The sequence below is a fragment of the Hydra viridissima genome, unplaced genomic scaffold (assembly GCF_058129835.1).
Source record: "Hydra viridissima isolate aposymbiotic clone 2 unplaced genomic scaffold, HvirCarnegie_v1 scaffold_13, whole genome shotgun sequence".
NCBI classification, from domain to species: Eukaryota; Metazoa; Cnidaria; class Hydrozoa; order Anthoathecata; family Hydridae; genus Hydra; species Hydra viridissima.
In genome coordinates this window covers 53,353-79,502 of record NW_028324312.1, presented here as the reverse complement: position 1 = coordinate 79,502, position 26,150 = coordinate 53,353, and the positions used below count along the sequence as shown (strand labels likewise).

General features: G+C 38.1%; 3 protein-coding genes, 10 non-coding genes and 1 pseudogene across 13 annotated transcripts; 7 read left to right on the top strand and 7 right to left on the bottom strand.

Annotated features, from left to right (window-relative positions):
• Positions 1-1,112: 1,112 nt before the first annotated feature.
• LOC149879623 (5S ribosomal RNA) lies at positions 1,113-1,231 on the bottom strand. The gene has a single exon (XR_016446546.1). It is a non-coding gene; the product is annotated as a 5S ribosomal RNA (ribosomal RNA).
• A 108-nt stretch (positions 1,232-1,339) lies between these two features.
• LOC149879622 (histone H2A, orphon) lies at positions 1,340-2,434 on the bottom strand. The gene is made up of 2 exons (XM_090070632.1): positions 2,305-2,434; positions 1,340-1,737 (listed from the first exon to the last, which is right to left on the bottom strand). Exon 2 carries the CDS (start codon positions 1,727-1,729, stop codon positions 1,340-1,342), a length of 390 nt encoding a protein of 129 aa, XP_089926758.1. The 5' UTR covers positions 1,730-1,737; positions 2,305-2,434.
• A 4,663-nt stretch (positions 2,435-7,097) lies between these two features.
• Positions 7,098-7,289, top strand: LOC149879621 (U2 spliceosomal RNA). The gene has a single exon (XR_016446645.1). It is a non-coding gene; the product is annotated as a U2 spliceosomal RNA (small nuclear RNA).
• Positions 7,290-7,399: 110 nt separating this feature from the next.
• LOC149879620 (U1 spliceosomal RNA) lies at positions 7,400-7,563 on the top strand. Its single transcript, XR_016446538.1, has one exon. It is a non-coding gene; the product is annotated as a U1 spliceosomal RNA (small nuclear RNA).
• Positions 7,564-8,997: 1,434 nt separating this feature from the next.
• On the bottom strand, positions 8,998-9,116 carry LOC149879619 (5S ribosomal RNA). Its single transcript, XR_016446545.1, has one exon. It is a non-coding gene; the product is annotated as a 5S ribosomal RNA (ribosomal RNA).
• A 108-nt stretch (positions 9,117-9,224) lies between these two features.
• LOC149879618 (histone H2A, orphon) lies at positions 9,225-10,317 on the bottom strand. The gene is made up of 2 exons (XM_090070631.1): positions 10,188-10,317; positions 9,225-9,622 (listed from the first exon to the last, which is right to left on the bottom strand). Exon 2 carries the CDS (start codon positions 9,612-9,614, stop codon positions 9,225-9,227), a length of 390 nt encoding a protein of 129 aa, XP_089926757.1. The 5' UTR covers positions 9,615-9,622; positions 10,188-10,317.
• On the top strand, positions 9,919-10,323 carry LOC149879617 (late histone H2B.L4 pseudogene; annotated as a pseudogene).
• A 4,660-nt stretch (positions 10,324-14,983) lies between these two features.
• Positions 14,984-15,175, top strand: LOC149879616 (U2 spliceosomal RNA). Its single transcript, XR_016446644.1, has one exon. It is a non-coding gene; the product is annotated as a U2 spliceosomal RNA (small nuclear RNA).
• Positions 15,176-15,285: 110 nt separating this feature from the next.
• Positions 15,286-15,449, top strand: LOC149879615 (U1 spliceosomal RNA). Its single transcript, XR_016446532.1, has one exon. It is a non-coding gene; the product is annotated as a U1 spliceosomal RNA (small nuclear RNA).
• A 1,434-nt stretch (positions 15,450-16,883) lies between these two features.
• On the bottom strand, positions 16,884-17,002 carry LOC149879614 (5S ribosomal RNA). The gene has a single exon (XR_016446544.1). It is a non-coding gene; the product is annotated as a 5S ribosomal RNA (ribosomal RNA).
• A 108-nt stretch (positions 17,003-17,110) lies between these two features.
• Positions 17,111-17,500, bottom strand: LOC149879613 (histone H2A, orphon). The gene has a single exon (XM_090070630.1). It carries the CDS (start codon positions 17,498-17,500, stop codon positions 17,111-17,113), a length of 390 nt encoding a protein of 129 aa, XP_089926756.1.
• A 5,363-nt stretch (positions 17,501-22,863) lies between these two features.
• Positions 22,864-23,055, top strand: LOC149879612 (U2 spliceosomal RNA). Its single transcript, XR_016446643.1, has one exon. It is a non-coding gene; the product is annotated as a U2 spliceosomal RNA (small nuclear RNA).
• A 110-nt stretch (positions 23,056-23,165) lies between these two features.
• On the top strand, positions 23,166-23,330 carry LOC149879611 (U1 spliceosomal RNA). Its single transcript, XR_016446529.1, has one exon. It is a non-coding gene; the product is annotated as a U1 spliceosomal RNA (small nuclear RNA).
• Positions 23,331-24,761: 1,431 nt separating this feature from the next.
• On the bottom strand, positions 24,762-24,881 carry LOC149879610 (5S ribosomal RNA). Its single transcript, XR_016446634.1, has one exon. It is a non-coding gene; the product is annotated as a 5S ribosomal RNA (ribosomal RNA).
• Positions 24,882-26,150: the final 1,269 nt, after the last annotated feature.

Below are 26,150 nucleotides of genomic sequence, written 5' to 3'. Positions count from 1 at the left end.
TGTAATAAAAAACAATGACGATAATAATAGTTAAAATAACAAACAGTAGCAATAAGAAAATCGATATCAATAGTGACAACGAAAATAATGACAACGATGAAGATAACAATAACGACAATAACAAAAATTAACGATAGCATCGATAAACTAACGATAATAGTAATACTGACAATAGCAACGACCACAAAAAAATAAGCATTAGCAATAACGATCTAACAGTAACAATAGTAACAACAACAGCAGCAGCAACAGTAACAACAATTGTCAACCATTTATGCATATCGCATATTGGATTCTGGTGCGGTGAAATGCATTCTTTTACTACCGTTCATTATTTTCATGAAAACAGCTCTGATTCCTACGTGTTGATCTTAGAAAGAAACGACAACGACCGAAACATTTTGGCAAGTTGACACGTCAATACGCAACGTTGCCAGAGATACGTAACGACGATTGACGAATCTTACAAATTTTTGCTCTTCAAAGCTAGTTTTGCAGTCTTTTCGTCATTTCGACAAAACTAGGGAACATTGACATCGTGCAACTTTAGACTTGCGAGGGTTTCTTTCATGGCCGCCGAGAGGACGGGGAAGATTCCCGGGTATCCCCGTGTATCTACAAAACGATATTTTAAAAATCATTTTTTAAAAGATTTAAAATAGTTTTGACTTTTAAAAGATTTCATTAACTTTCGTTTTTAATTTTTAATGACTAGAGCACACTTCTATTGGTCCTGGGTATGTAATTGATCACAACGAGGGCCCCTTAAGAAAACTTCCCCTGGGCCCTCGTTGACTATGGTGGCTATAGTCCCTTTAACCGTTGCCCTTGTTGTTCAGCATCAAAACTAGCTTTCTGGCTTTTGTGCGAGGAAAAAGAGCGCCATTTTCTTTCCCTCAGAGATGCGGAGACGGAAGAAGCGCCCTCACACACCTTTCGACCAGTCGCTCCCCTTTCAATCGACACCACCCAGGCAGGGCCGTGTTTATGCATATTCTTTTGCAGGGGATGAGTTCTGTGTATCTTAGAGTCAACTGAAAAAGCAGATTTTGTAAAGAAAAGGGAGTCCCCTTTGGCGACTTTTTTTTTTTTTTTTCGTAAACGGTTGCAAAAGCCTACGGCACCAGGAGTTCCCAGGCGGTCACCCATCCAAGTACTACCCTGGCCCGACGATGCTTAACTTCCGTGATCGGACGAGAACGGGTGTATTCACCGTGGTATGGTCGTAGGCAATAGTGTACGGCTTTAATTTAAAATTTAAAGTTTCTAACGCCTTAACAATAATTTTTAACGGATGTGTGGCTATGAAAATAGCCTTTTGTGTTGTTTATACCGCCGTTTACTGGGCTGCTGGCTTTGGAACCTTCTCGTTCTTTTTGGGAAGCAACACAGCTTGAATGTTTGGCAACACACCGCCGCTCGCAATTGTAACACCTGACAACAACTTGTTTAACTCTTCGTCGTTGCGAACAGCTAGCTGTAAGTGACGAGGAATGATCCTGGCTTTTTTGTTATCGCGTGCAGCATTACCAGCTAACTCTAAGATTTCGGCGGAGAGGTATTCCAAAACTGCAGCTAAGTAGACCGGTGCGCCTGAACCGATGCGATTGGCGTAATGCCCTTTGCGCAAAAATCGGTGAACGCGACCAACAGGAAACTGAAGACCCGCTCTAAAAGATCGAGTTTTTGCCTTGGCCTTAGCTTTTCCTCCTTTTCCACGTCCTGACATTTTATTTTCTAACACAAGCAGAGACAGACAGACGGACCAGAGATCTCGTGCGCCTTTTTTTTATTTTTAAACAGCAAAAAGTTTGCTATTCTTATCAAAATAGAGTGGTCTCAAAGTCAACCTTTTTTTAACCAATAGTAAAAAAGAAATAAACGATGCTCAAACAACTTAATCTTTTAAGAACCAATAGAAGTGCATATGACGCAAGAGTTTTCAAGTTGGAGGCTACAACTTTATCTTAAATTAAATCCAGTTGCAATGCAATGAAAACAAACGAAAAGAATTTTTACTGTTAGGCCCGTCGAAATGTCAGACGCACAAAAAACCGGAGGAAAACAAGCGCCAAAGGTGGCGAAAAAAGGCGAGAAGCGCGCCGGTAAGAAAGGTGGTAAAATCGCTGAACTGGTGACAAGAAGCGCAAGAGAAAGAGACGAGAGTCTTATGCCATTTACATTTACAAACGTCCTGAAGCAAGTTCACCCTGATGTCGGTGTTTCTTCTAAAGCAATGAGCATCATGAATTCTTTCGTGAACGACATTTTCGAAAGAATTGCTTCTGAAGCTTCGCGGCTCGCCCTTCAAAATAAGAAATCTACGATCTCTTCGCGTGAAATTCAAACCGCCGTGCGCCTTTTACTTCCCGGTGAACTTGCTAAACACGCAGTGAGCGAAGGCACCAAGGCTGTTACCAAGTACACCAGCAGTAAGTAGATCAAAATCCGCTCAAACGGCTATTTTTATAGCCACGCATCTTTTAAAAACATTAGACGCATTAACGAAATAGGTTCAAATGAAAATATCTGTTGCAATCGCTATATTTAATTGTGCAAACAATGCCAAGTGCAGAATAGCTAAACTAGCTGCTAAAATAAAACACTTAAACTGCTGCATCCGTCCTAGGCTATGAACAACTTAAAACCTTTTTTTTCTTCTTCAAAATTGCTCTCAAACTCCCCTTTTCTAGAATATACATCGACCTAAAAAGCACGGAGCAGTTACCGGTGAGGTTACTGTGACTTCAAACTCAATTAGTGTAATTGTTACTACCTGACAAAGTCCTAAATGCCGCGCAACGTTTTAAAGAAATGTGTACCTATGAAAATAGCCGTTTGATGAAGGATTGAGCAGTACAGGTTATTTCTTGTCCACTTTGCGGTGGCACTCTTTGCAGCGACTTTCTTCTTAGGTGCTGTTTCAGCTTTCTTTACCGCGGGTTTTTTAGCAACCGGTAGCTTGGCGCTCCTTTTTAACTGGAGCGCATGAAATAGCACCAGCGCGACTAATCTTAGTGAGAGCAGTTCTACTTTTGAAAGTGTATGAGCAACGCTGGCTTCTAAAAATCCATTAGTCGATTGTCGCTATACCTATGCTGCCACGCAAACTCAATAGTGGTGGGGATCACAAACACGCAAGATAGTACGACTGCAAGAATATTTAATGCGTTGGCAAAGTGTTCAAAGTATTCAAATGTTGTCAGCAAAATTGTTACATCAACGGGTAAAGAAAACTGACGTTCTGTAAAGCTATCAAAATGTATCAAGGTGTAGAAAAAGTCTAATTAAAACAGTTAATAGTACCGCTGTCATTTTGTAGATGATTTTTTATGGATTATGTTAGTTATGGAAAAATAATTGGTGCATGAAAGGGTCAATGGGATAGTTACGAAACTACAAATGTTGTTAATGTTTGTAAGAAAATAAGACCGAGGAAGTAGACACAGTGTAATATCGTCAGTACAAATCATAATCTGATCACAATCGGAAAAAAAAAGAAGAAGAAGAATACAGTTTTGTTTGTAAATTTTTTTTTAATGACTCAATAAAAAGGCTTGGGTACTAGTGATAACCCACAAGCTCTAAAATATCTAAAAAGATGCACTGTCTTCCGACCAGAGTTTCGGCACGGAAAAAACACATACTACAATTTAGTCACTGTGTATTAAGGTATGCATCAAATACTTGCCAATCGCATTTCGTTCATTTCGGGGTTTCGGGAAGGGGAATGATAAAAAAAAAAAAGAAAGAATTCGCAACTGAGCGTCCGCGGTGCACCCATCTTACTAGGCTGCGCGAGTAAGCAGAAACCGTTACTATGCTCTTAGCTAACCAATGATATTTATACTAACTAGATGTAAAACTTCAAATAAATTTCGTAAGAAATTGTGAAGCAAGTTTTTTAAGTTTTTAAGCCGGTAGCCTCTTTATTTAAACTGACAATAATTCGTTTGTTTTAATCGATGTTTTTATGATTCTGGCTGGCAAAAAAAAACTTGCTTGGCAAAAAAATATGCTTCACTGCGAAAGCGCGAGTTAAATATCTAGTTAATATACACTTAACCGCAAAATTAACGCACCACATACATTTCGATTTATTTTAATTGTGGTCATATATTTTGACAAACGTGTTAAGAATAGAACACATGAACACAGTTATTTCGATGATAATAATAAAAGCGACTTTGAGGATGGTGAGAAAAGAAAAGAAAAGAAAGAAAAACAAACTAAAACTAGAATATGGTAAGTAATAAAATTAAGGTAAGTAACAAAATAAACTAAGATGATTATTGTTGTTATGCACACTAATACAGCTTAAAATGTAACATTTTTGACTTATCAATATCTAGTGTTGCCACATCTTGATGTTGTTGCAGCCAGACAGCACCGTGGATTTCTTTTAATTAGAGGTGTAATCGTTTCTTGAAGGATATCTTCACATACGCGGATAAGACTTTGTCGCAACTCGTCTAGGTGGTGGATGTTGACTTCTAACACAGCGTGCCATTATGCCCCAAAGATGCTCTATTGGGTTCATATCTGGACTGCAAGCCGGCCACTCCAAAACTTGAATAGTAGCATTTTGTAAGTATTCAGTAACAACATGCGCCGTATGTGGTCTAGCATTATCTTACATAAGAAGGAATCCATCTCCCATGAACGATGCAAGAGGTACCAAAAAAGGTTTTAAAATGTCAGCTTATGTATCGTTGAGAAGTCAGAACAGACGTGTTGCTCAAATGACAGTTATCATTGAGCAACACATCTGTTCATACTAACTTTATACATACTTTTCTTTTAAAAGTGAGGTTTAGTTACAGCAAAACGTGCTGCTTATGAAAAGCTGCTACAATTTGGAAACTAAAACGGAATAAAGCCTACAAATGACGTCACAATAAACATTATTATCGACTTTGTATTTGATAAATCCGGGAAATACGTAATATTTTTCAAAATAAGTCGGAATTTATAAGTGGTGCGTTAATTTTGCGGTAAAGTGCATATCATTGAGTTTAACAACGGTGCAGTGGTTACGCGCAGTCCTACTGAAATTTTTGGTGTTGGCGTAGCGTCAAGAGCAGAAAAGGTGCTTTTAGCTTGTTTCGAAAAAAAAAAAGAAAATAAAAAAAAGGGAAACTAAACAAATTAAATCCTGTTTTATCTTCTCATACAGTAGCTGATGCCAAAACCAAGACAAGTGACAAGTTTAGAGGAGTTCACACAGTTTTTTTAACGATTTTTCAAGAATGCTTTAAGGTAATAAAAAGTACTGTGCTATTTTATTTTCAATCTTTTCACCTTATTTTGGTGTTTGTGTTTTAAAATTTGAAGCAGTTTAACCCCTATTGTTGTGCCCACTTTACTTTTTCAAGTCTTCAAATACTTAAGAATAGTTTCTGATGAAAAAATCCTTTCAAAAATAAATTTTCATTTTTAGAAGCATCAACTTTATGAAGGAGTAGTCACAAAAGACTTTCATGAGTGCAGTTACAGAGTTTGTTCTGAGTTCCTGGATTATCCAGAATGCAAGTTGCAATACTCTTTAGAGCATCCCACTCAATGAATAAGAAGTGGGAAATTCTTCTTGATTTTATTGGTGAGTGAAACAGAAATAGGATCTTTCTAAGACTTTTACCTATTTCTTTAGTTTGTTCATAGCTTTGTTTCATTTACAGTTATACTGACACAACCCCAATAAAGTAATGCTTAATTAGGTATGCTTTTCACTGGACAATCTATAGCTTCTTTGGAATGATCCCTTTAATTCGATTAAAGATATGCGATAAAATTTTAAAAAAATTACATACTCATTACATTTTGAACTGAACCTTTTGTTTGGCTTTCTCACATTATGTTTTATAGAGTTACTGCTAAAGTTAACTCAGCCTCAGGTAGCAAGTCTGATTATTGAAAATAAGTTATTGAAAGAGAATTTTGAGTGTTGTCCTGGGGCAAGGTTAAGGGTTAAGTTAGGTTAGCAGAGCATATAATATTGAAGCAGTTAAAGTTTCAAGAAAAAGGTAAGTCATGTTTCTTCGATAGTTTACCAGAACCATTTTTTAAAAGTGATAGTTTGAAAAAGTTGACCTTTAGCCAACAAGTAAACATCCTTTTAACTGACTTGGGAATTATATTTTTAAGTTTATTCTCCATCAATCCTGAGCTTCTAATTTGTACGCAAATACATTTGCAGGCTTAATTTAGGTTAGGTAATATGTTAAAAAATGTAATATTTAAAAAAAATACTTTGCTTATTGTTCCAGGTCTCATTAACTTTTACCACGCTCTGCGAGTTTGTGATTGGAAAAATGCAGATACAGTGTGCAAGGTATGTATGCTTTACCTTTGCTAACCTAATGCTGTGTCGGTTTAGTGTCATAAATTTTTTCATTTTCCATTTGTCATTTGATATTTTGTCAGTGGATGTTTTAGGTCACTTTTTAAAATTGTTTTACCTTTTTGTCAGTAAACATTTAAAGTGTTCATTTCTTGCAATAACTAAAGTATCTGAAAAATATTTTCTTGCTACTCAGTTTAAATTCTTAACTTAATTTGCACCATCCCAATTTTTAAACTTTCAAGCTTGTTTTTTTAGACTTTGTGAGGAATTACTACTTGGGAAAGGATCGAGGCTAATGACAAGCAAGTCCTCCTAAACTCTGCTGTTTCTTGGCGACCCTGGTGATGAATTAAAGTACTGTCATTACAACAGTTGAAAAGAACATTTAAATACAGAGGTTCTCAAAATGCTTTTTGACAGAGAAATCTGTCGGACGCTCATATACAGAGTTGATTTTCAGTTGTTCAACTTGGCCTTTGATCACATCTGCTGCCCAGCGTTAAATTTAAAAGCCTTTAAACGTTTTTTATGTTTTGGTTAATTGGGTTATTTTTGAAAGAAGCTTGTTATTTTTGAAAGAAGCTGGGTTATTTTTGAAAAAAAGCCCAAATGTTTTAGAGTGAAATTGATGCAGTACAAGAAAGCCATGTTTTCATCGTTGAAACTTAAAGTTACCCATCGACTTGATCATTCAAATGTCCACAAGTTTTTTCGTTGAGAGGGAGGGAGCCGGGACAAAGTCGTTGCAAAAAGTATCGCTTCTCGGCCTAATGGCTAAGATCAAGTGTAGTATCTGTTCTTATCAGTTTAATATCTGGTACGCCGGCATAGTCCGGCTCATATATTAATCTGATTTTTGGCATTTGGTCAAGGGATCGTAGGTTTACCTCGCCCTGACCGCGGGTTGCCTCGGCGTTGCACTACTGCTGAGCGCGGCCCATACTATAGAGAAGGAAAAAAAAAAAGCAAACAAACGGGACGATGCGGTGTGCAATCGAAAACCCACAATTGAGAAGATTGGGGCACGTCCGAGGCTGCCCACACAACGGGAAAAGCATACTTACCTGACGGGGAAGTAAACCTGATCAACATGGGGCTTCTTCCAGGGTGAGGCTCTTGCATTGCACTTCGCCTGGGCTGACCCCTGCGATTACCGCTAACGTCGGTAACTCGACCGTACAATTTCTGGTAGTGGGGGCCTGCGTTCGCGCTCGCCCCCTCCTCTAACGACTTAAAAAAAAAACCTCTCCTCTCACCCCTAAGAGTCTACTGCATATTTTGAGAGGCGCATACAAAGTCTGCTATAAGTGCAAATAAATTTTATTTATTTCAAAAGTTGTTGTTTTTTTTTTTTTTGTTTTTTTTTTTTTTTGTACAAAATCAATAAAAATCTAAGAATCGCAAAGAGGCAACCAAATAAGCATAGGAGCGACGAGAATCGTTTCAACGTGACAACCAGCAAGCGTGATCGACCGGTTACAATCCCGGAAATCACTCGACGGCGGAACAAAATGTGACAGTCACAACAGTGAAAACGAGTCGCTGTAATAAAAAACAATGACGATAATAATAGTTAAAATAACAAACAGTAGCAATAAGAAAATCGATATCAATAGTGACAACGAAAATAATGACAACGATGAAGATAACAATAACGACAATAACAAAAATTAACGATAGCATCGATAAACTAACGATAATAGTAATACTGACAATAGCAACGACCACAAAAAAATAAGCATTAGCAATAACGATCTAACAGTAACAATAGTAACAACAACAGCAGCAGCAACAGTAACAACAATTGTCAACCATTTATGCATATCGCATATTGGATTCTGGTGCGGTGAAATGCATTCTTTTACTACCGTTCATTATTTTCATGAAAACAGCTCTGATTCCTACGTGTTGATCTTAGAAAGAAACGACAACGACCGAAACATTTTGGCAAGTTGACACGTCAATACGCAACGTTGCCAGAGATACGTAACGACGATTGACGAATCTTACAAATTTTTGCTCTTCAAAGCTAGTTTTGCAGTCTTTTCGTCATTTCGACAAAACTAGGGAACATTGACATCGTGCAACTTTAGACTTGCGAGGGTTTCTTTCATGGCCGCCGAGAGGACGGGGAAGATTCCCGGGTATCCCCGTGTATCTACAAACGATATTTTAAAAATCATTTTTTTAAAAGATTTAAATAGTTTTGACTTTTAAAAGATTTCATTAACTTTCGTTTTTAATTTTTAATGACTAGAGCACACTTCTATTGGTCCTGGGTATGTAATTGATCACAACGAGGGCCCCTTAAGAAAACTTCCCCTGGGCCCTCGTTGACTATGGTGGCTATAGTCCCTTTAACCGTTGCCCTTGTTGTTCAGCATCAAAACTAGCTTTCTGGCTTTTGTGCGAGGAAAAAGAGCGCCATTTTCTTTCCCTCAGAGATGCGGAGACGGAAGAAGCGCCCTCACACACCTTTCGACCAGTCGCTCCCCTTTCAATCGACACCACCCAGGCAGGGCCGTGTTTATGCATATTCTTTTGCAGGGGATGAGTTCTGTGTATCTTAGAGTCAACTGAAAAAGCAGATTTTGTAAAGAAAAGGGAGTCCCCTTTGGCGACTTTTTTTTTTTTTTTTCGTAAACGGTTGCAAAAGCCTACGGCACCAGGAGTTCCCAGGCGGTCACCCATCCAAGTACTACCCTGGCCCGACGATGCTTAACTTCCGTGATCGGACGAGAACGGGTGTATTCACCGTGGTATGGTCGTAGGCAATAGTGTACGGCTTTAATTTAAAATTTAAAGTTTCTAACGCCTTAACAATAATTTTTAACGGATGTGTGGCTATGAAAATAGCCTTTTGTGTTGTTTATACCGCCGTTTACTGGGCTGCTGGCTTTGGAACCTTCTCGTTCTTTTTGGGAAGCAACACAGCTTGAATGTTTGGCAACACACCGCCGCTCGCAATTGTAACACCTGACAACAACTTGTTTAACTCTTCGTCGTTGCGAACAGCTAGCTGTAAGTGACGAGGAATGATCCTGGCTTTTTTGTTATCGCGTGCAGCATTACCAGCTAACTCTAAGATTTCGGCGGAGAGGTATTCCAAAACTGCAGCTAAGTAGACCGGTGCGCCTGAACCGATGCGATTGGCGTAATGCCCTTTGCGCAAAAATCGGTGAACGCGACCAACAGGAAACTGAAGACCCGCTCTAAAAGATCGAGTTTTTGCCTTGGCCTTAGCTTTTCCTCCTTTTCCACGTCCTGACATTTTATTTTCTAACACAAGCAGAGACAGACAGACGGACCAGAGATCTCGTGCGCCTTTTTTTTATTTTAAACAGCAAAAAGTTTGCTATTCTTATCAAAATAGAGTGGTCTCAAAGTCAACCTTTTTTAACCAATAGTAAAAAAGAAATAAACGATGCTCAAACAACTTAATCTTTTAAGAACCAATAGAAGTGCATATGACGCAAGAGTTTTCAAGTTGGAGGCTACAACTTTATCTTAAATTAAATCCAGTTGCAATGCAATGAAAACAAACGAAAAGAATTTTTACTGTTAGGCCCGTCGAAATGTCAGACGCACAAAAAACCGGAGGAAAACAAGCGCCAAAGGTGGCGAAAAAAGGCGAGAAGCGCGCCGGTAAGAAAGGTGGTAAAATCGCTGGAACTGGTGACAAGAAGCGCAAGAGAAAGAGACGAGAGTCTTATGCCATTTACATTTACAACGTCCTGAAGCAAGTTCACCCTGATGTCGGTGTTTCTTCTAAAGCAATGAGCATCATGAATTCTTTCGTGAACGACATTTTCGAAAGAATTGCTTCTGAAGCTTCGCGGCTCGCCCTTCAAAATAAGAAATCTACGATCTCTTCGCGTGAAATTCAAACCGCCGTGCGCCTTTTACTTCCCGGTGAACTTGCTAAACACGCAGTGAGCGAAGGCACCAAGGCTGTTACCAAGTACACCAGCAGTAAGTAGATCAAAATCCGCTCAAACGGCTATTTTTAGCCACGCATCTTTTAAAAACATTAGACGCATTAACGAAATAGGTTCAAATGAAAATATCTGTTGCAATCGCTATATTTAATTGTGCAAACAATGCCAAGTGCAGAATAGCTAAACTAGCTGCTAAAATAAAACACTTAAACTGCTGCATCCGTCCTAGGCTATGAACAACTTAAAACCTTTTTTTTTCTTCTTCAAAATTGCTCTCAAACTCCCCTTTTCTAGAATATACATCGACCTAAAAAGCACGGAGCAGTTACCGGTGAGGTTACTGTGACTTTCAAACTCAATTAGTGTAATTGTTACTACCTGACAAAGTCCTAAATGCCGCGCAACGTTTTAAAGAAATGTGTACCTATGAAAATAGCCGTTTGATGAAGGATTGAGCAGTACAGGTTATTTCTTGTCCACTTTTGCGGTGGCACTCTTTGCAGCGACTTTCTTCTTAGGTGCTGTTTCAGCTTTCTTTACCGCGGGTTTTTTAGCAACCGGTAGCTTGGCGCTCCTTTTTAACTGGAGCGCATGAAATAGCACCAGCGCGACTAATCTTAGTGAGAGCAGTTCTACTTTTGAAAGTGTATGAGCAACGCTGGCTTCTAAAAATCCATTAGTCGATTGTCGCTATACCTATGCTGCCACGCAAACTCAATAGTGGTGGGGATCACAAACACGCAAGATAGTACGACTGCAAGAATATTTAATGCGTTGGCAAAGTGTTCAAAGTATTCAAATGTTGTCAGCAAAATTGTTACATCAACGGGTAAAGAAAACTGACGTTCTGTAAAGCTATCAAAATGTATCAAGGTGTAGAAAAAGTCTAATTAAAACAGTTAATAGTACCGCTGTCATTTTGTAGATGATTTTTTATGGATTATGTTAGTTATGGAAAAATAATTGGTGCATGAAAGGGTCAATGGGATAGTTACGAAACTACAAATGTTGTTAATGTTTGTAAGAAAATAAGACCGAGGAAGTAGACACAGTGTAATATCGTCAGTACAAATCATAATCTGATCACAATCGGAAAAAAAAAGAAGAAGAAGAATACAGTTTTGTTTGTAAATTTTTTTTTAATGACTCATAAAAAGGCTTGGGTACTAGTGATAACCCACAAGCTCTAAAATATCTAAAAAGATGCACTGTCTTCCGACCAGAGTTTCGGCACGGAAAAAACACATACTACAATTTAGTCACTGTGTATTAAGGTATGCATCAAATACTTGCCAATCGCATTTCGTTCATTTCGGGGTTTCGGGAAGGGGAATGATAAAAAAAAAAAAGAAAGAATTCGCAACTGAGCGTCCGCGGTGCACCCATCTTACTAGGCTGCGCGAGTAAGCAGAAACCGTTACTATGCTCTTAGCTAAACCAATGATATTTATACTAACTAGATGTAAAACTTCAAATAAATTTCGTAAGAAATTGTGAAGCAAGTTTTTTAAGTTTTTAAAGCCGGTAGCCTCTTTATTTAAACTGACAATAATTCGTTTGTTTTAATCGATGTTTTTATGATTCTGGCTGGCAAAAAAAAACTTGCTTGGCAAAAAAATATGCTTCACTGCGAAAGCGCGAGTTAAATATCTAGTTAATATACACTTAACCGCAAAATTAACGCACCACATACATTTCGATTTATTTTAATTGTGGTCATATATTTTGACAAACGTGTTAAGAATAGAACACATGAACACAGTTATTTCGATGATAATAATAAAAGCGACTTTGAGGATGGTGAGAAAAGAAAAGAAAAGAAAGAAAAACAAACTAAAACTAGAAATATGGTAAGTAATAAAATTAAGGTAAGTAACAAAATAAACTAAGATGATTATTGTTGTTATGCACACTAATACAGCTTAAAATGTAACATTTTTGACTTATCAATATCTAGTGTTGCCACATCTTGATGTTGTTGCAGCCAGACAGCACCGTGGATTTCTTTTAATTAGAGGTGTAATCGTTTCTTGAAGGATATCTTCACATACGCGGATAAGACTTTGTCGCAACTCGTCTAGGTGGTGGATGTTGACTTCTAACACAGCGTGCCATTATGCCCCAAAGATGCTCTATTGGGTTCATATCTGGACTGCAAGCCGGCCACTCCAAAACTTGAATAGTAGCATTTTGTAAGTATTCAGTAACAACATGCGCCGTATGTGGTCTAGCATTATCTTACATAAGAAGGAATCCATCTCCCATGAACGATGCAAGAGGTACCAAAAAAGGTTTTAAAATGTCAGCTTATGTATCGTTGAGAAGTCAGAACAGACGTGTTGCTCAAATGACAGTTATCATTGAGCAACACATCTGTTCATACTAACTTTATACATACTTTTCTTTTAAAAGTGAGGTTTAGTTACAGCAAAACGTGCTGCTTATGAAAAGCTGCTACAATTTGGAAACTAAAACGGAATAAAGCCTACAAATGACGTCACAATAAACATTATTATCGACTTTGTATTTGATAAATCCGGGAAATACGTAATATTTTTCAAAATAAGTCGGAATTTATAAGTGGTGCGTTAATTTTGCGGTAAAGTGCATATCATTGAGTTTAACAACGGTGCAGTGGTTACGCGCAGTCCTACTGAAATTTTTGGTGTTGGCGTAGCGTCAAGAGCAGAAAAGGTGCTTTTAGCTTGTTTCGAAAAAAAAAAAGAAAATAAAAAAAAGGGAAACTAAACAAATTAAATCCTGTTTTATCTTCTCATACAGTAGCTGATGCCAAAACCAAGACAAGTGACAAGTTTAGAGGAGTTCACACAGTTTTTTTAACGATTTTTCAAGAATGCTTTAAGGTAATAAAAAGTACTGTGCTATTTTATTTTCAATCTTTTCACCTTATTTTGGTGTTTGTGTTTTAAAATTTGAAGCAGTTTAACCCCTATTGTTGTGCCCACTTTACTTTTTCAAGTCTTCAAATACTTAAGAATAGTTTCTGATGAAAAAATCCTTTCAAAAATAAATTTTCATTTTTAGAAGCATCAACTTTATGAAGGAGTAGTCACAAAAGACTTTCATGAGTGCAGTTACAGAGTTTGTTCTGAGTTCCTGGATTATCCAGAATGCAAGTTGCAATACTCTTTAGAGCATCCCACTCAATGAATAAGAAGTGGGAAATTCTTCTTGATTTTATTGGTGAGTGAAACAGAAATAGGATCTTTCTAAGACTTTTACCTATTTCTTTAGTTTGTTCATAGCTTTGTTTCATTTACAGTTATACTGACACAACCCCAATAAAGTAATGCTTAATTAGGTATGCTTTTCACTGGACAATCTATAGCTTCTTTGGAATGATCCCTTTAATTCGATTAAAGATATGCGATAAAATTTTAAAAAAATTACATACTCATTACATTTTGAACTGAACCTTTTGTTTGGCTTTCTCACATTATGTTTTATAGAGTTACTGCTAAAGTTAACTCAGCCTCAGGTAGCAAGTCTGATTATTGAAAATAAGTTATTGAAAGAGAATTTTGAGTGTTGTCCTGGGGCAAGGTTAAGGGTTAAGTTAGGTTAGCAGAGCATATAATATTGAAGCAGTTAAAGTTTCAAGAAAAAGGTAAGTCATGTTTCTTCGATAGTTTACCAGAACCATTTTTTAAAAGTGATAGTTTGAAAAAGTTGACCTTTAGCCAACAAGTAAACATCCTTTTAACTGACTTGGGAATTATATTTTTAAGTTTATTCTCCATCAATCCTGAGCTTCTAATTTGTACGCAAATACATTTGCAGGCTTAATTTAGGTTAGGTAATATGTTAAAAAATGTAATATTTAAAAAAAATACTTTGCTTATTGTTCCAGGTCTCATTAACTTTTACCACGCTCTGCGAGTTTGTGATTGGAAAAATGCAGATACAGTGTGCAAGGTATGTATGCTTTACCTTTGCTAACCTAATGCTGTGTCGGTTTAGTGTCATAAATTTTTTCATTTTCCATTTGTCATTTGATATTTTGTCAGTGGATGTTTTAGGTCACTTTTTAAAATTGTTTTACCTTTTTGTCAGTAAACATTTAAAGTGTTCATTTCTTGCAATAACTAAAGTATCTGAAAAATATTTTCTTGCTACTCAGTTTAAATTCTTAACTTAATTTGCACCATCCCAATTTTTAAACTTTCAAGCTTGTTTTTTTAGACTTTGTGAGGAATTACTACTTGGGAAAGGATCGAGGCTAATGACAAGCAAGTCCTCCTAAACTCTGCTGTTTCTTGGCGACCCTGGTGATGAATTAAAGTACTGTCATTACAACAGTTGAAAAGAACATTTAAATACAGAGGTTCTCAAAATGCTTTTTGACAGAGAAATCTGTCGGACGCTCATATACAGAGTTGATTTTCAGTTGTTCAACTTGGCCTTTGATCACATCTGCTGCCCAGCGTTAAATTTAAAAGCCTTTAAACGTTTTTTATGTTTTGGTTAATTGGGTTATTTTTGAAAGAAGCTTGTTATTTTTGAAAGAAGCTGGGTTATTTTTGAAAAAAAGCCCAAATGTTTTAGAGTGAAATTGATGCAGTACAAGAAAGCCATGTTTTCATCGTTGAAACTTAAAGTTACCCATCGACTTGATCATTCAAATGTCCACAAGTTTTTTCGTTGAGAGGGAGGGAGCCGGGACAAAGTCGTTGCAAAAAGTATCGCTTCTCGGCCTAATGGCTAAGATCAAGTGTAGTATCTGTTCTTATCAGTTTAATATCTGGTACGCCGGCATAGTCCGGCTCATATATTAATCTGATTTTTGGCATTTGGTCAAGGGATCGTAGGTTTACCTCGCCCTGACCGCGGGTTGCCTCGGCGTTGCACTACTGCTGAGCGCGGCCCATACTATAGAGAAGGAAAAAAAAAAAGCAAACAAACGGGACGATGCGGTGTGCAATCGAAAACCCACAATTGAGAAGATTGGGGCACGTCCGAGGCTGCCCACACAACGGGAAAAGCATACTTACCTGACGGGGAAGTAAACCTGATCAACATGGGGCTTCTTCCAGGGTGAGGCTCTTGCATTGCACTTCGCCTGGGCTGACCCCTGCGATTACCGCTAACGTCGGTAACTCGACCGTACAATTTCTGGTAGTGGGGGCCTGCGTTCGCGCTCGCCCCCTCCTCTAACGACTTAAAAAAAAAACCTCTCCTCTCACCCCTAAGAGTCTACTGCATATTTTGAGAGGCGCATACAAAGTCTGCTATAAGTGCAAATAAATTTTATTTATTTCAAAAGTTGTTGTTTTTTTTTTTTTTGTTTTTTTTTTTTTTTGTACAAAATCAATAAAAATCTAAGAATCGCAAAGAGGCAACCAAATAAGCATAGGAGCGACGAGAATCGTTTCAACGTGACAACCAGCAAGCGTGATCGACCGGTTACAATCCCGGAAATCACTCGACGGCGGAACAAAATGTGACAGTCACAACAGTGAAAACGAGTCGCTGTAATAAAAAACAATGACGATAATAATAGTTAAAATAACAAACAGTAGCAATAAGAAAATCGATATCAATAGTGACAACGAAAATAATGACAACGATGAAGATAACAATAACGACAATAACAAAAATTAACGATAGCATCGATAAACTAACGATAATAGTAATACTGACAATAGCAACGACCACAAAAAAATAAGCATTAGCAATAACGATCTAACAGTAACAATAGTAACAACAACAGCAGCAGCAACAGTAACAACAATTGTCAACCATTTATGCATATCGCATATTGGATTCTGGTGCGGTGAAATGCATTCTTTTACTACCGTTCATTATTTTCATGAAAACAGCTCTGATTCCTACGTGTTGATCTTAGAAAGAAACGACAACGACCGAAACATTTTGGCAAGTTGACACGTCAATACGCAACGTTGCCAGAGATACGTAACGACGATTGACGAATCTTACAAATTTTTGCTCTTCAAAGCTAGTTTTGCAGTCTTTTCGTCATTTCGACAAAACTAGGGAACATTGACATCGTGCAACTTTAGACTTGCGAGGGTTTCTTTCATGGCCGCCGAGAGGACGGGGAAGATTCCCGGGTATCCCCGTGTATCTACAAACGATATTTTAAAAATCATTTTTTTAAAAGATTTAAATAGTTTTGACTTTTAAAAGATTTCATTAACTTTCGTTTTTAATTTTTAATGACTAGAGCACACTTCTATTGGTCCTGGGTATGTAATTGATCACAACGAGGGCCCCTTAAGAAAACTTCCCCTGGGCCCTCGTTGACTATGGTGGCTATAGTCCCTTTAACCGTTGCCCTTGTTGTTCAGCATCAAAACTAGCTTTCTGGCTTTTGTGCGAGGAAAAAGAGCGCCATTTTCTTTCCCTCAGAGATGCGGAGACGGAAGAAGCGCCCTCACACACCTTTCGACCAGTCGCTCCCCTTTCAATCGACACCACCCAGGCAGGGCCGTGTTTATGCATATTCTTTTGCAGGGGATGAGTTCTGTGTATCTTAGAGTCAACTGAAAAAGCAGATTTTGTAAAGAAAAGGGAGTCCCCTTTGGCGACTTTTTTTTTTTTTTTTCGTAAACGGTTGCAAAAGCCTACGGCACCAGGAGTTCCCAGGCGGTCACCCATCCAAGTACTACCCTGGCCCGACGATGCTTAACTTCCGTGATCGGACGAGAACGGGTGTATTCACCGTGGTATGGTCGTAGGCAATAGTGTACGGCTTTAATTTAAAATTTAAAGTTTCTAACGCCTTAACAATAATTTTTAACGGATGTGTGGCTATGAAAATAGCCTTTTGTGTTGTTTATACCGCCGTTTACTGGGCTGCTGGCTTTGGAACCTTCTCGTTCTTTTTGGGAAGCAACACAGCTTGAATGTTTGGCAACACACCGCCGCTCGCAATTGTAACACCTGACAACAACTTGTTTAACTCTTCGTCGTTGCGAACAGCTAGCTGTAAGTGACGAGGAATGATCCTGGCTTTTTTGTTATCGCGTGCAGCATTACCAGCTAACTCTAAGATTTCGGCGGAGAGGTATTCCAAAACTGCAGCTAAGTAGACCGGTGCGCCTGAACCGATGCGATTGGCGTAATGCCCTTTGCGCAAAAATCGGTGAACGCGACCAACAGGAAACTGAAGACCCGCTCTAAAAGATCGAGTTTTTGCCTTGGCCTTAGCTTTTCCTCCTTTTCCACGTCCTGACATTTTATTTTCTAACACAAGCAGAGACAGACAGACGGACCAGAGATCTCGTGCGCCTTTTTTTTATTTTAAACAGCAAAAAGTTTGCTATTCTTATCAAAATAGAGTGGTCTCAAAGTCAACCTTTTTTTAACCAATAGTAAAAAAGAAATAAACGATGCTCAAACAACTTAATCTTTTAAGAACCAATAGAAGTGCATATGACGCAAGAGTTTTCAAGTTGGAGGCTACAACTTTATCTTAAATTAAATCCAGTTGCAATGCAATGAAAACAAACGAAAAGAATTTTTACTGTTAGGCCCGTCGAAATGTCAGACGCACAAAAAACCGGAGGAAAACAAGCGCCAAAGGTGGCGAAAAAAGGCGAGAAGCGCGCCGGTAAGAAAGGTGGTAAAATCGCTGGAACTGGTGACAAGAAGCGCCAAGAGAAAGAGACGAGAGTCTTATGCCATTTACATTTACAACGTCCTGAAGCAAGTTCACCCTGATGTCGGTGTTTCTTCTAAAGCAATGAGCATCATGAATTCTTTCGTGAACGACATTTTCGAAAGAATTGCTTCTGAAGCTTCGCGGCTCGCCCTTCAAAATAAGAAATCTACGATCTCTTCGCGTGAAATTCAACCGCCGTGCGCCTTTTACTTCCCGGTGAACTTGCTAAACACGCAGTGAGCGAAGGCACCAAGGCTGTTACCAAGTACACCAGCAGTAAGTAGATCAAAATCCGCTCAAACGGCTATTTTTATAGCCACGCATCTTTTAAAAACATTAGACGCATTAACGAAATAGGTTCAAATGAAAATAATCTGTTGCAATCGCTATATTTAATTGTGCAAACAATGCCAAGTGCAGAATAGCTAAACTAGCTGCTAAAATAAAACACTTAAACTGCTGCATCCGTCCTAGGCTATGAACAACTTAAAACCTTTTTTTTCTTCTTCAAAATTGCTCTCAAACTCCCCTTTTCTAGAATATACATCGACCTAAAAAGCACGGAGCAGTTACCGGTGAGGTTACTGTGACTTTCAAACTCAATTAGTGTAATTGTTACTACCTGACAAAGTCCTAAATGCCGCGCAACGTTTTAAAGAAATGTGTACCTATGAAAATAGCCGTTTGATGAAGGATTGAGCAGTACAGGTTATTTCTTGTCCACTTTTGCGGTGGCACTCTTTGCAGCGACTTTCTTCTTAGGTGCTGTTTCAGCTTTCTTTACCGCGGGTTTTTTAGCAACCGGTAGCTTGGCGCTCCTTTTTAACTGGAGCGCATGAAATAGCACCAGCGCGACTAATCTTAGTGAGAGCAGTTCTACTTTTGAAAGTGTATGAGCAACGCTGGCTTCTAAAAATCCATTAGTCGATTGTCGCTATACCTATGCTGCCACGCAAACTCAATAGTGGTGGGATCACAAACACGCAAGATAGTACGACTGCAAGAATATTTAATGCGTTGGCAAAGTGTTCAAAGTATTCAAATGTTGTCAGCAAAATTGTTACATCAACGGGTAAAGAAAACTGACGTTCTGTAAAGCTATCAAAATGTATCAAGGTGTAGAAAAAGTCTAATTAAAACAGTTAATAGTACCGCTGTCATTTTGTAGATGATTTTTTATGGATTATGTTAGTTATGGAAAAATAATTGGTGCATGAAAGGGTCAATGGGATAGTTACGAAACTTACAAATGTTGTTAATGTTTGTAAGAAAATAAGACCGAGGAAGTAGACACAGTGTAATATCGTCAGTACAAATCATAATCTGATCACAATCGGAAAAAAAAGAAGAAGAAGAATACAGTTTTGTTTGTAAATTTTTTTTTAATGACTCATAAAAAGGCTTGGGTACTAGTGATAACCCACAAGCTCTAAAATATCTAAAAAAGATGCACTGTCTTCCGACCAGAGTTTCGGCACGGAAAAAACACATACTACAATTTAGTCACTGTGTATTAAGGTATGCATCAAATACTTGCCAATCGCATTTCGTTCATTTCGGGGTTTCGGGAAGGGGGAATGATAAAAAAAAAAAAGAAAGAATTCGCAACTGAGCGTCCGCGGTGCACCCATCTTACTAGGCTGCGCGAGTAAGCAGAAACCGTTACTATGCTCTTAGCTAAACCAATGATATTTATACTAACTAGATGTAAAACTTCAAATAAATTTCGTAAGAAATTGTGAAGCAAGTTTTTAAGTTTTTAAAGCCGGTAGCCTCTTTATTTAAACTGACAATAATTCGTTTGTTTTAATCGATGTTTTTATGATTCTGGCTGGCAAAAAAAAACTTGCTTGGCAAAAAAATATGCTTCACTGCGAAAGCGCGAGTTAAATATCTAGTTAATATACACTTAACCGCAAAATTAACGCACCACATACATTTCGATTTATTTTAATTGTGGTCATATATTTTGACAAACGTGTTAAGAATAGAACACATGAACACAGTTATTTCGATGATAATAATAAAAGCGACTTTGAGGATGGTGAGAAAAGAAAAGAAAAGAAAGAAAAACAAACTAAAACTAGAAATATGGTAAGTAATAAAATTAAGGTAAGTAACAAAATAAACTAAGATGATTATTGTTGTTATGCACACTAATACAGCTTAAAATGTAACATTTTTGACTTATCAATATCTAGTGTTGCCACATCTTGATGTTGTTGCAGCCAGACAGCACCGTGGATTTCTTTTAATTAGAGGTGTAATCGTTTCTTGAAGGATATCTTCACATACGCGGATAGACTTTGTCGCAACTCGTCTAGGTGGTGGATGTTGACTTCTAACACAGCGTGCCATTATGCCCCAAAGATGCTCTATTGGGTTCATATCTGGACTGCAAGCCGGCCACTCCAAAACTTGAATAGTAGCATTTTGTAAGTATTCAGTAACAACATGCGCCGTATGTGGTCTAGCATTATCTTACATAAGAAGGAATCCATCTCCCATGAACGATGCAAGAGGTACCAAAAAAGGTTTTAAAATGTCAGCTTATGTATCGTTGAGAAGTCAGAACAGACGTGTTGCTCAAATGACAGTTATCATTGAGCAACACATCTGTTCATACTAACTTTATACATACTTTTCTTTTAAAAGTGAGGTTTAGTTACAGCAAAACGTGCTGCTTATGAAAAGCTGCTACAATTTGGAAACTAAAACGGAATAAAGCCTACAAATGACGTCACAATAAACATTATTATCGACTTTGTATTTGATAAATCCGGGAAATACGTAATATTTTTCAAAATAAGTCGGAATTTATAAGTGGTGCGTTAATTTTGCGGTAAAGTGCATATCATTGAGTTTAACAACGGTGCAGTGGTTACGCGCAGTCCTACTGAAATTTTTGGTGTTGGCGTAGCGTCAAGAGCAGAAAAGGTGCTTTTAGCTTGTTTCGAAAAAAAAAAAGAAAATAAAAAAAGGGAAACTAAACAAATTAAATCCTGTTTTATCTTCTCATACAGTAGCTGATGCCAAAACCAAGACAAGTGACAAGTTTAGAGGAGTTCACACAGTTTTTTTAACGATTTTTCAAGAATGCTTTAAGGTAATAAAAGTACTGTGCTATTTTATTTTCAATCTTTTCACCTTATTTTGGTGTTTGTGTTTTAAAATTTGAAGCAGTTTAACCCCTATTGTTGTGCCCACTTTACTTTTTCAAGTCTTCAAATACTTAAGAATAGTTTCTGATGAAAAAATCCTTTCAAAATAAATTTTCATTTTTAGAAGCATCAACTTTATGAAGGAGTAGTCACAAAAGACTTTCATGAGTGCAGTTACAGAGTTTGTTCTGAGTTCCTGGATTATCCAGAATGCAAGTTGCAATACTCTTTAGAGCATCCCACTCAATGAATAAGAAGTGGGAAATTCTTCTTGATTTTATTGGTGAGTGAAACAGAAATAGGATCTTTCTAAGACTTTTACCTATTTCTTTAGTTTGTTCATAGCTTTGTTTCATTTACAGTTATACTGACACAACCCCAATAAAGTAATGCTTAATTAGGTATGCTTTTCACTGGACAATCTATAGCTTCTTTGGAATGATCCCTTTAATTCGATTAAAGATATGCGATAAAATTTTAAAAAAATTACATACTCATTACATTTTGAACTGAACCTTTTGTTTGGCTTTCTCACATTATGTTTTATAGAGTTACTGCTAAAGTTAACTCAGCCTCAGGTAGCAAGTCTGATTATTGAAAATAAGTTATTGAAAGAGAATTTTGAGTGTTGTCCTGGGGCAAGGTTAAGGGTTAAGTTAGGTTAGCAGAGCATATAATATTGAAGCAGTTAAAGTTTCAAGAAAAAGGTAAGTCATGTTTCTTCGATAGTTTACCAGAACCATTTTTTAAAGTGATAGTTTGAAAAAGTTGACCTTTAGCCAACAAGTAAACACCTTTTAACTGACTTGGGAATTATATTTTTAAGTTTATTCTCCATCAATCCTGAGCTTCTAATTTGTACGCAAATACATTTGCAGGCTTAATTTAGGTTAGGTAATATGTTAAAAATGTAATATTTAAAAAAATACTTTGCTTATTGTTCCAGGTCTCATTAACTTTTACCACGCTCTGCGAGTTTGTGATTGGAAAAATGCAGATACAGTGTGCAAGGTATGTATGCTTTACCTTTGCTAACCTAATGCTGTGTCGGTTTAGTGTCATAAATTTTTTCATTTTCCATTTGTCATTTGATATTTTGTCAGTGGATGTTTTAGGTCACTTTTTAAAATTGTTTTACCTTTTTGTCAGTAAACATTTAAAGTGTTCATTTCTTGCAATAACTAAAGTATCTGAAAAATATTTTCTTGCTACTCAGTTTAAATTCTTAACTTAATTTGCACCATCCCAATTTTTAAACTTTCAAGCTTGTTTTTTTAGACTTTGTGAGGAATTACTACTTGGGAAAGGATCGAGGCTAATGACAAGCAAGTCCTCCTAAACTCTGCTGTTTCTTGGCGACCCTGGTGATGAATTAAAGTACTGTCATTACAACAGTTGAAAAGAACATTTAAATACAGAGGTTCTCAAAATGCTTTTTGACAGAGAAATCTGTCGGACGCTCATATACAGAGTTGATTTTCAGTTGTTCAACTTGGCCTTTGATCACATCTGCTGCCCAGCGTTAAATTTAAAAGCCTTTAAACGTTTTTTATGTTTTGGTTAATTGGGTTATTTTTGAAAGAAGCTTGTTATTTTTGAAAGAAGCTGGGTTATTTTTGAAAAAAGCCCAAATGTTTTAGAGTGAAATTGATGCAGTACAAGAAAGCCATGTTTTCATCGTTGAAACTTAAAGTTACCCATCGACTTGATCATTCAAATGTCCACAAGTTTTTTCGTTGAGAGGGAGGGAGCCGGGACAAAGTCGTTGCAAAAAGTATCGCTTCTCGGCCTAATGGCTAAGATCAAGTGTAGTATCTGTTCTTATCAGTTTAATATCTGGTACGCCGGCATAGTCCGGCTCATATATTAATCTGATTTTTGGCATTTGGTCAAGGGATCGTAGGTTTACCTCGCCCTGACCGCGGGTTGCCTCGGCGTTGCACTACTGCTGAGCGCGGCCCATACTATAGAGAAGGAAAAAAAAAAAGCAAACAAACGGGACGATGCGGTGTGCAATCGAAAACCCACAATTGAGAAGATTGGGGCACGTCCGAGGCTGCCCACACAACGGGAAAAGCATACTTACCTGACGGGGAAGTAAACCTGGATCAACATGGGGCTTCTTCCAGGGTGAGGCTCTTGCATTGCACTTCGCCTGGGCTGACCCCTGCGATTACCGCTAACGTCGGTAACTCGACCGTACAATTTCTGGTAGTGGGGGCCTGCGTTCGCGCTCGCCCCCTCCTCTAACGACTTAAAAAAAAAACCTCTCCTCTCACCCCTAAGAGTCTACTGCATATTTTGAGAGGCGCATACAAAGTCTGCTATAAGTGCAAATAAATTTTATTTATTTCAAAAGTTGTTGTTTTTTTTTTTTTTGTTTTTTTTTTTTTTTGTACAAAATCAATAAAAATCTAAGAATCGCAAAGAGGCAACCAAATAAGCATAGGAGCGACGAGAATCGTTTCAACGTGACAACCAGCAAGCGTGATCGACCGGTTACAATCCCGGAAATCACTCGACGGCGGAACAAAATGTGACAGTCACAACAGTGAAAACGAGTCGCTGTAATAAAAAACAATGACGATAATAATAGTTAAAATAACAAACAGTAGCAATAAGAAAATCGATATCAATAGTGACAACGAAAATAATGACAACGATGAAGATAACAATAACGACAATAACAAAAATTAACGATAGCATCGATAAACTAACGATAATAGTAATACTGACAATAGCAACGACCACAAAAAAATAAGCATTAGCAATAACGATCTAACAGTAACAATAGTAACAACAACAGCAGCAGCAACAGTAACAACAATTGTCAACCATTTATGCATATCGCATATTGGATTCTGGTGCGGTGAAATGCATTCTTTTACTACCGTTCATTATTTTCATGAAAACAGCTCTGATTCCTACGTGTTGATCTTAGAAAGAAACGACAACGACCGAAACATTTTGGCAAGTTGACACGTCAATACGCAACGTTGCCAGAGATACGTAACGACGATTGACGAATCTTACAAATTTTTGCTCTTCAAAGCTAGTTTTGCAGTCTTTTCGTCATTTCGACAAAACTAGGGAACATTGACATCGTGCAACTTTAGACTTGCGAGGGTTTCTTTCATGGCCGCCGAGAGGACGGGGAAGATTCCGGGTATCCCCGTGTATCTACAAACGATATTTTAAAAATCATTTTTTTAAAAGATTTAAATAGTTTTGACTTTTAAAAGATTTCATTAACTTTCGTTTTTAATTTTAATGACTAGAGCACACTTCTATTGGTCCTGGGTATGTAATTGATCACAACGAGGGCCCCTTAAGAAAACTTCCCCTGGGCCCTCGTTGACTATGGTGGCTATAGTCCCTTTAACCGTTGCCCTTGTTGTTCAGCATCAAAACTAGCTTTCTGGCTTTTGTGCGAGAAAAAGAGCGCCATTTTCTTTCCCTCAGAGATGCGGAGACGGAAGAAGCGCCCTCACACACCTTTCGACCAGTCGCTCCCCTTTCAATCGACACCACCCAGGCAGGGCCGTGTTTATGCATATTCTTTTGCAGGGGATGAGTTCTGTGTATCTTAGAGTCAACTGAAAAAGCAGATTTTGTAAAGAAAAGGGAGTCCCCTTTGGCGACTTTTTTTTTTTTTTTTCGTAAACGGTTGCAAAAGCCTACGGCACCAGGAGTTCCCAGGCGGTCACCCATCCAAGTACTACCCTGGCCCGACGATGCTTAAACTTCCGTGATCGGACGAGAACGGGTGTATTCACCGTGGTATGGTCGTAGGCAATAGTGTACGGCTTTAATTTAAAATTTAAGTTTCTAACGCCTTAACAATAATTTTTAACGGATGTGTGGCTATGAAAATAGCCTTTTGTGTTGTTTATACCGCCGTTTACTGGGCTGCTGGCTTTGGAACCTTCTCGTTCTTTTTGGGAAGCAACACAGCTTGAATGTTTGGCAACACACCGCCGCTCGCAATTGTAACACCTGACAACAACTTGTTTAACTCTTCGTCGTTGCGAACAGCTAGCTGTAAGTGACGAGGAATGATCCTGGCTTTTTTGTTATCGCGTGCAGCATTACCAGCTTACTCTAAGATTTCGGCGGAGAGGTATTCCAAAACTGCAGCTAAGTAGACCGGTGCGCCTGAACCGATGCGATTGGGCGTAATGCCCTTTGCGCAAAAATCGGTGAACGCGACCAACAGGAAACTGAAGACCCGCTCTAAAAGATCGAGTTTTTGCCTTGGCCTTAGCTTTTCCTCCTTTTCCACGTCCTGACATTTTATTTTCTAACACAAGCAGAGACAGACAGACGGACCAGAGATCTCGTGCGCCTTTTTTTTATTTTAAACAGCAAAAAGTTTGCTATTCTTATCAAAATAGAGTGGTCTCAAAGTCAACCTTTTTTAACCAATAGTAAAAAAGAAATAAACGATGCTCAAACAACTTAATCTTTTAAGAACCAATAGAAGTGCATATGACGCAAGAGTTTTCAAGTTGGAGGCTACAACTTTATCTTAAATTAAATCCAGTTGCAATGCAATGAAAACAAACGAAAAGAATTTTTACTGTTAGGCCCGTCGAAATGTCAGACGCACAAAAACCGGAGGAAAACAAGCGCCAAAGGTGGCGAAAAAAGGCGAGAAGCGCGCCGGTAAGAAAGGTGGTAAAATCGCTGGAACTGGTGACAAGAAGCGCAAGAGAAAGAGACGAGAGTCTTATGCCATTTACATTTACAACGTCCTGAAGCAAGTTCACCCTGATGTCGGTGTTTCTTCTAAAGCAATGAGCATCATGAATTCTTTCGTGAACGACATTTTCGAAAGAATTGCTTCTGAAGCTTCGCGGCTCGCCCTTCAAAATAAGAAATCTACGATCTCTTCGCGTGAAATTCAAACCGCCGTGCGCCTTTTACTTCCGGTGAACTTGCTAAACACGCAGTGAGCGAAGGCACCAAGGCTGTTACCAAGTACACCAGCAGTAAGTAGATCAAAATCCGCTCAAACGGCTATTTTTATAGCCACGCATCTTTTAAAAACATTAGACGCATTA

Coding starts and splice junctions, on each gene's coding strand:
- LOC149879622 (XM_090070632.1), bottom strand. CDS start 1,729: ATGTCAGGACGTGGAAAAGGAGGAAAAGCTAAGGCCAAGGCAAAAACT.
- LOC149879618 (XM_090070631.1), bottom strand. CDS start 9,614: ATGTCAGGACGTGGAAAAGGAGGAAAAGCTAAGGCCAAGGCAAAAACT.
- LOC149879613 (XM_090070630.1), bottom strand. CDS start 17,500: ATGTCAGGACGTGGAAAAGGAGGAAAAGCTAAGGCCAAGGCAAAAACT.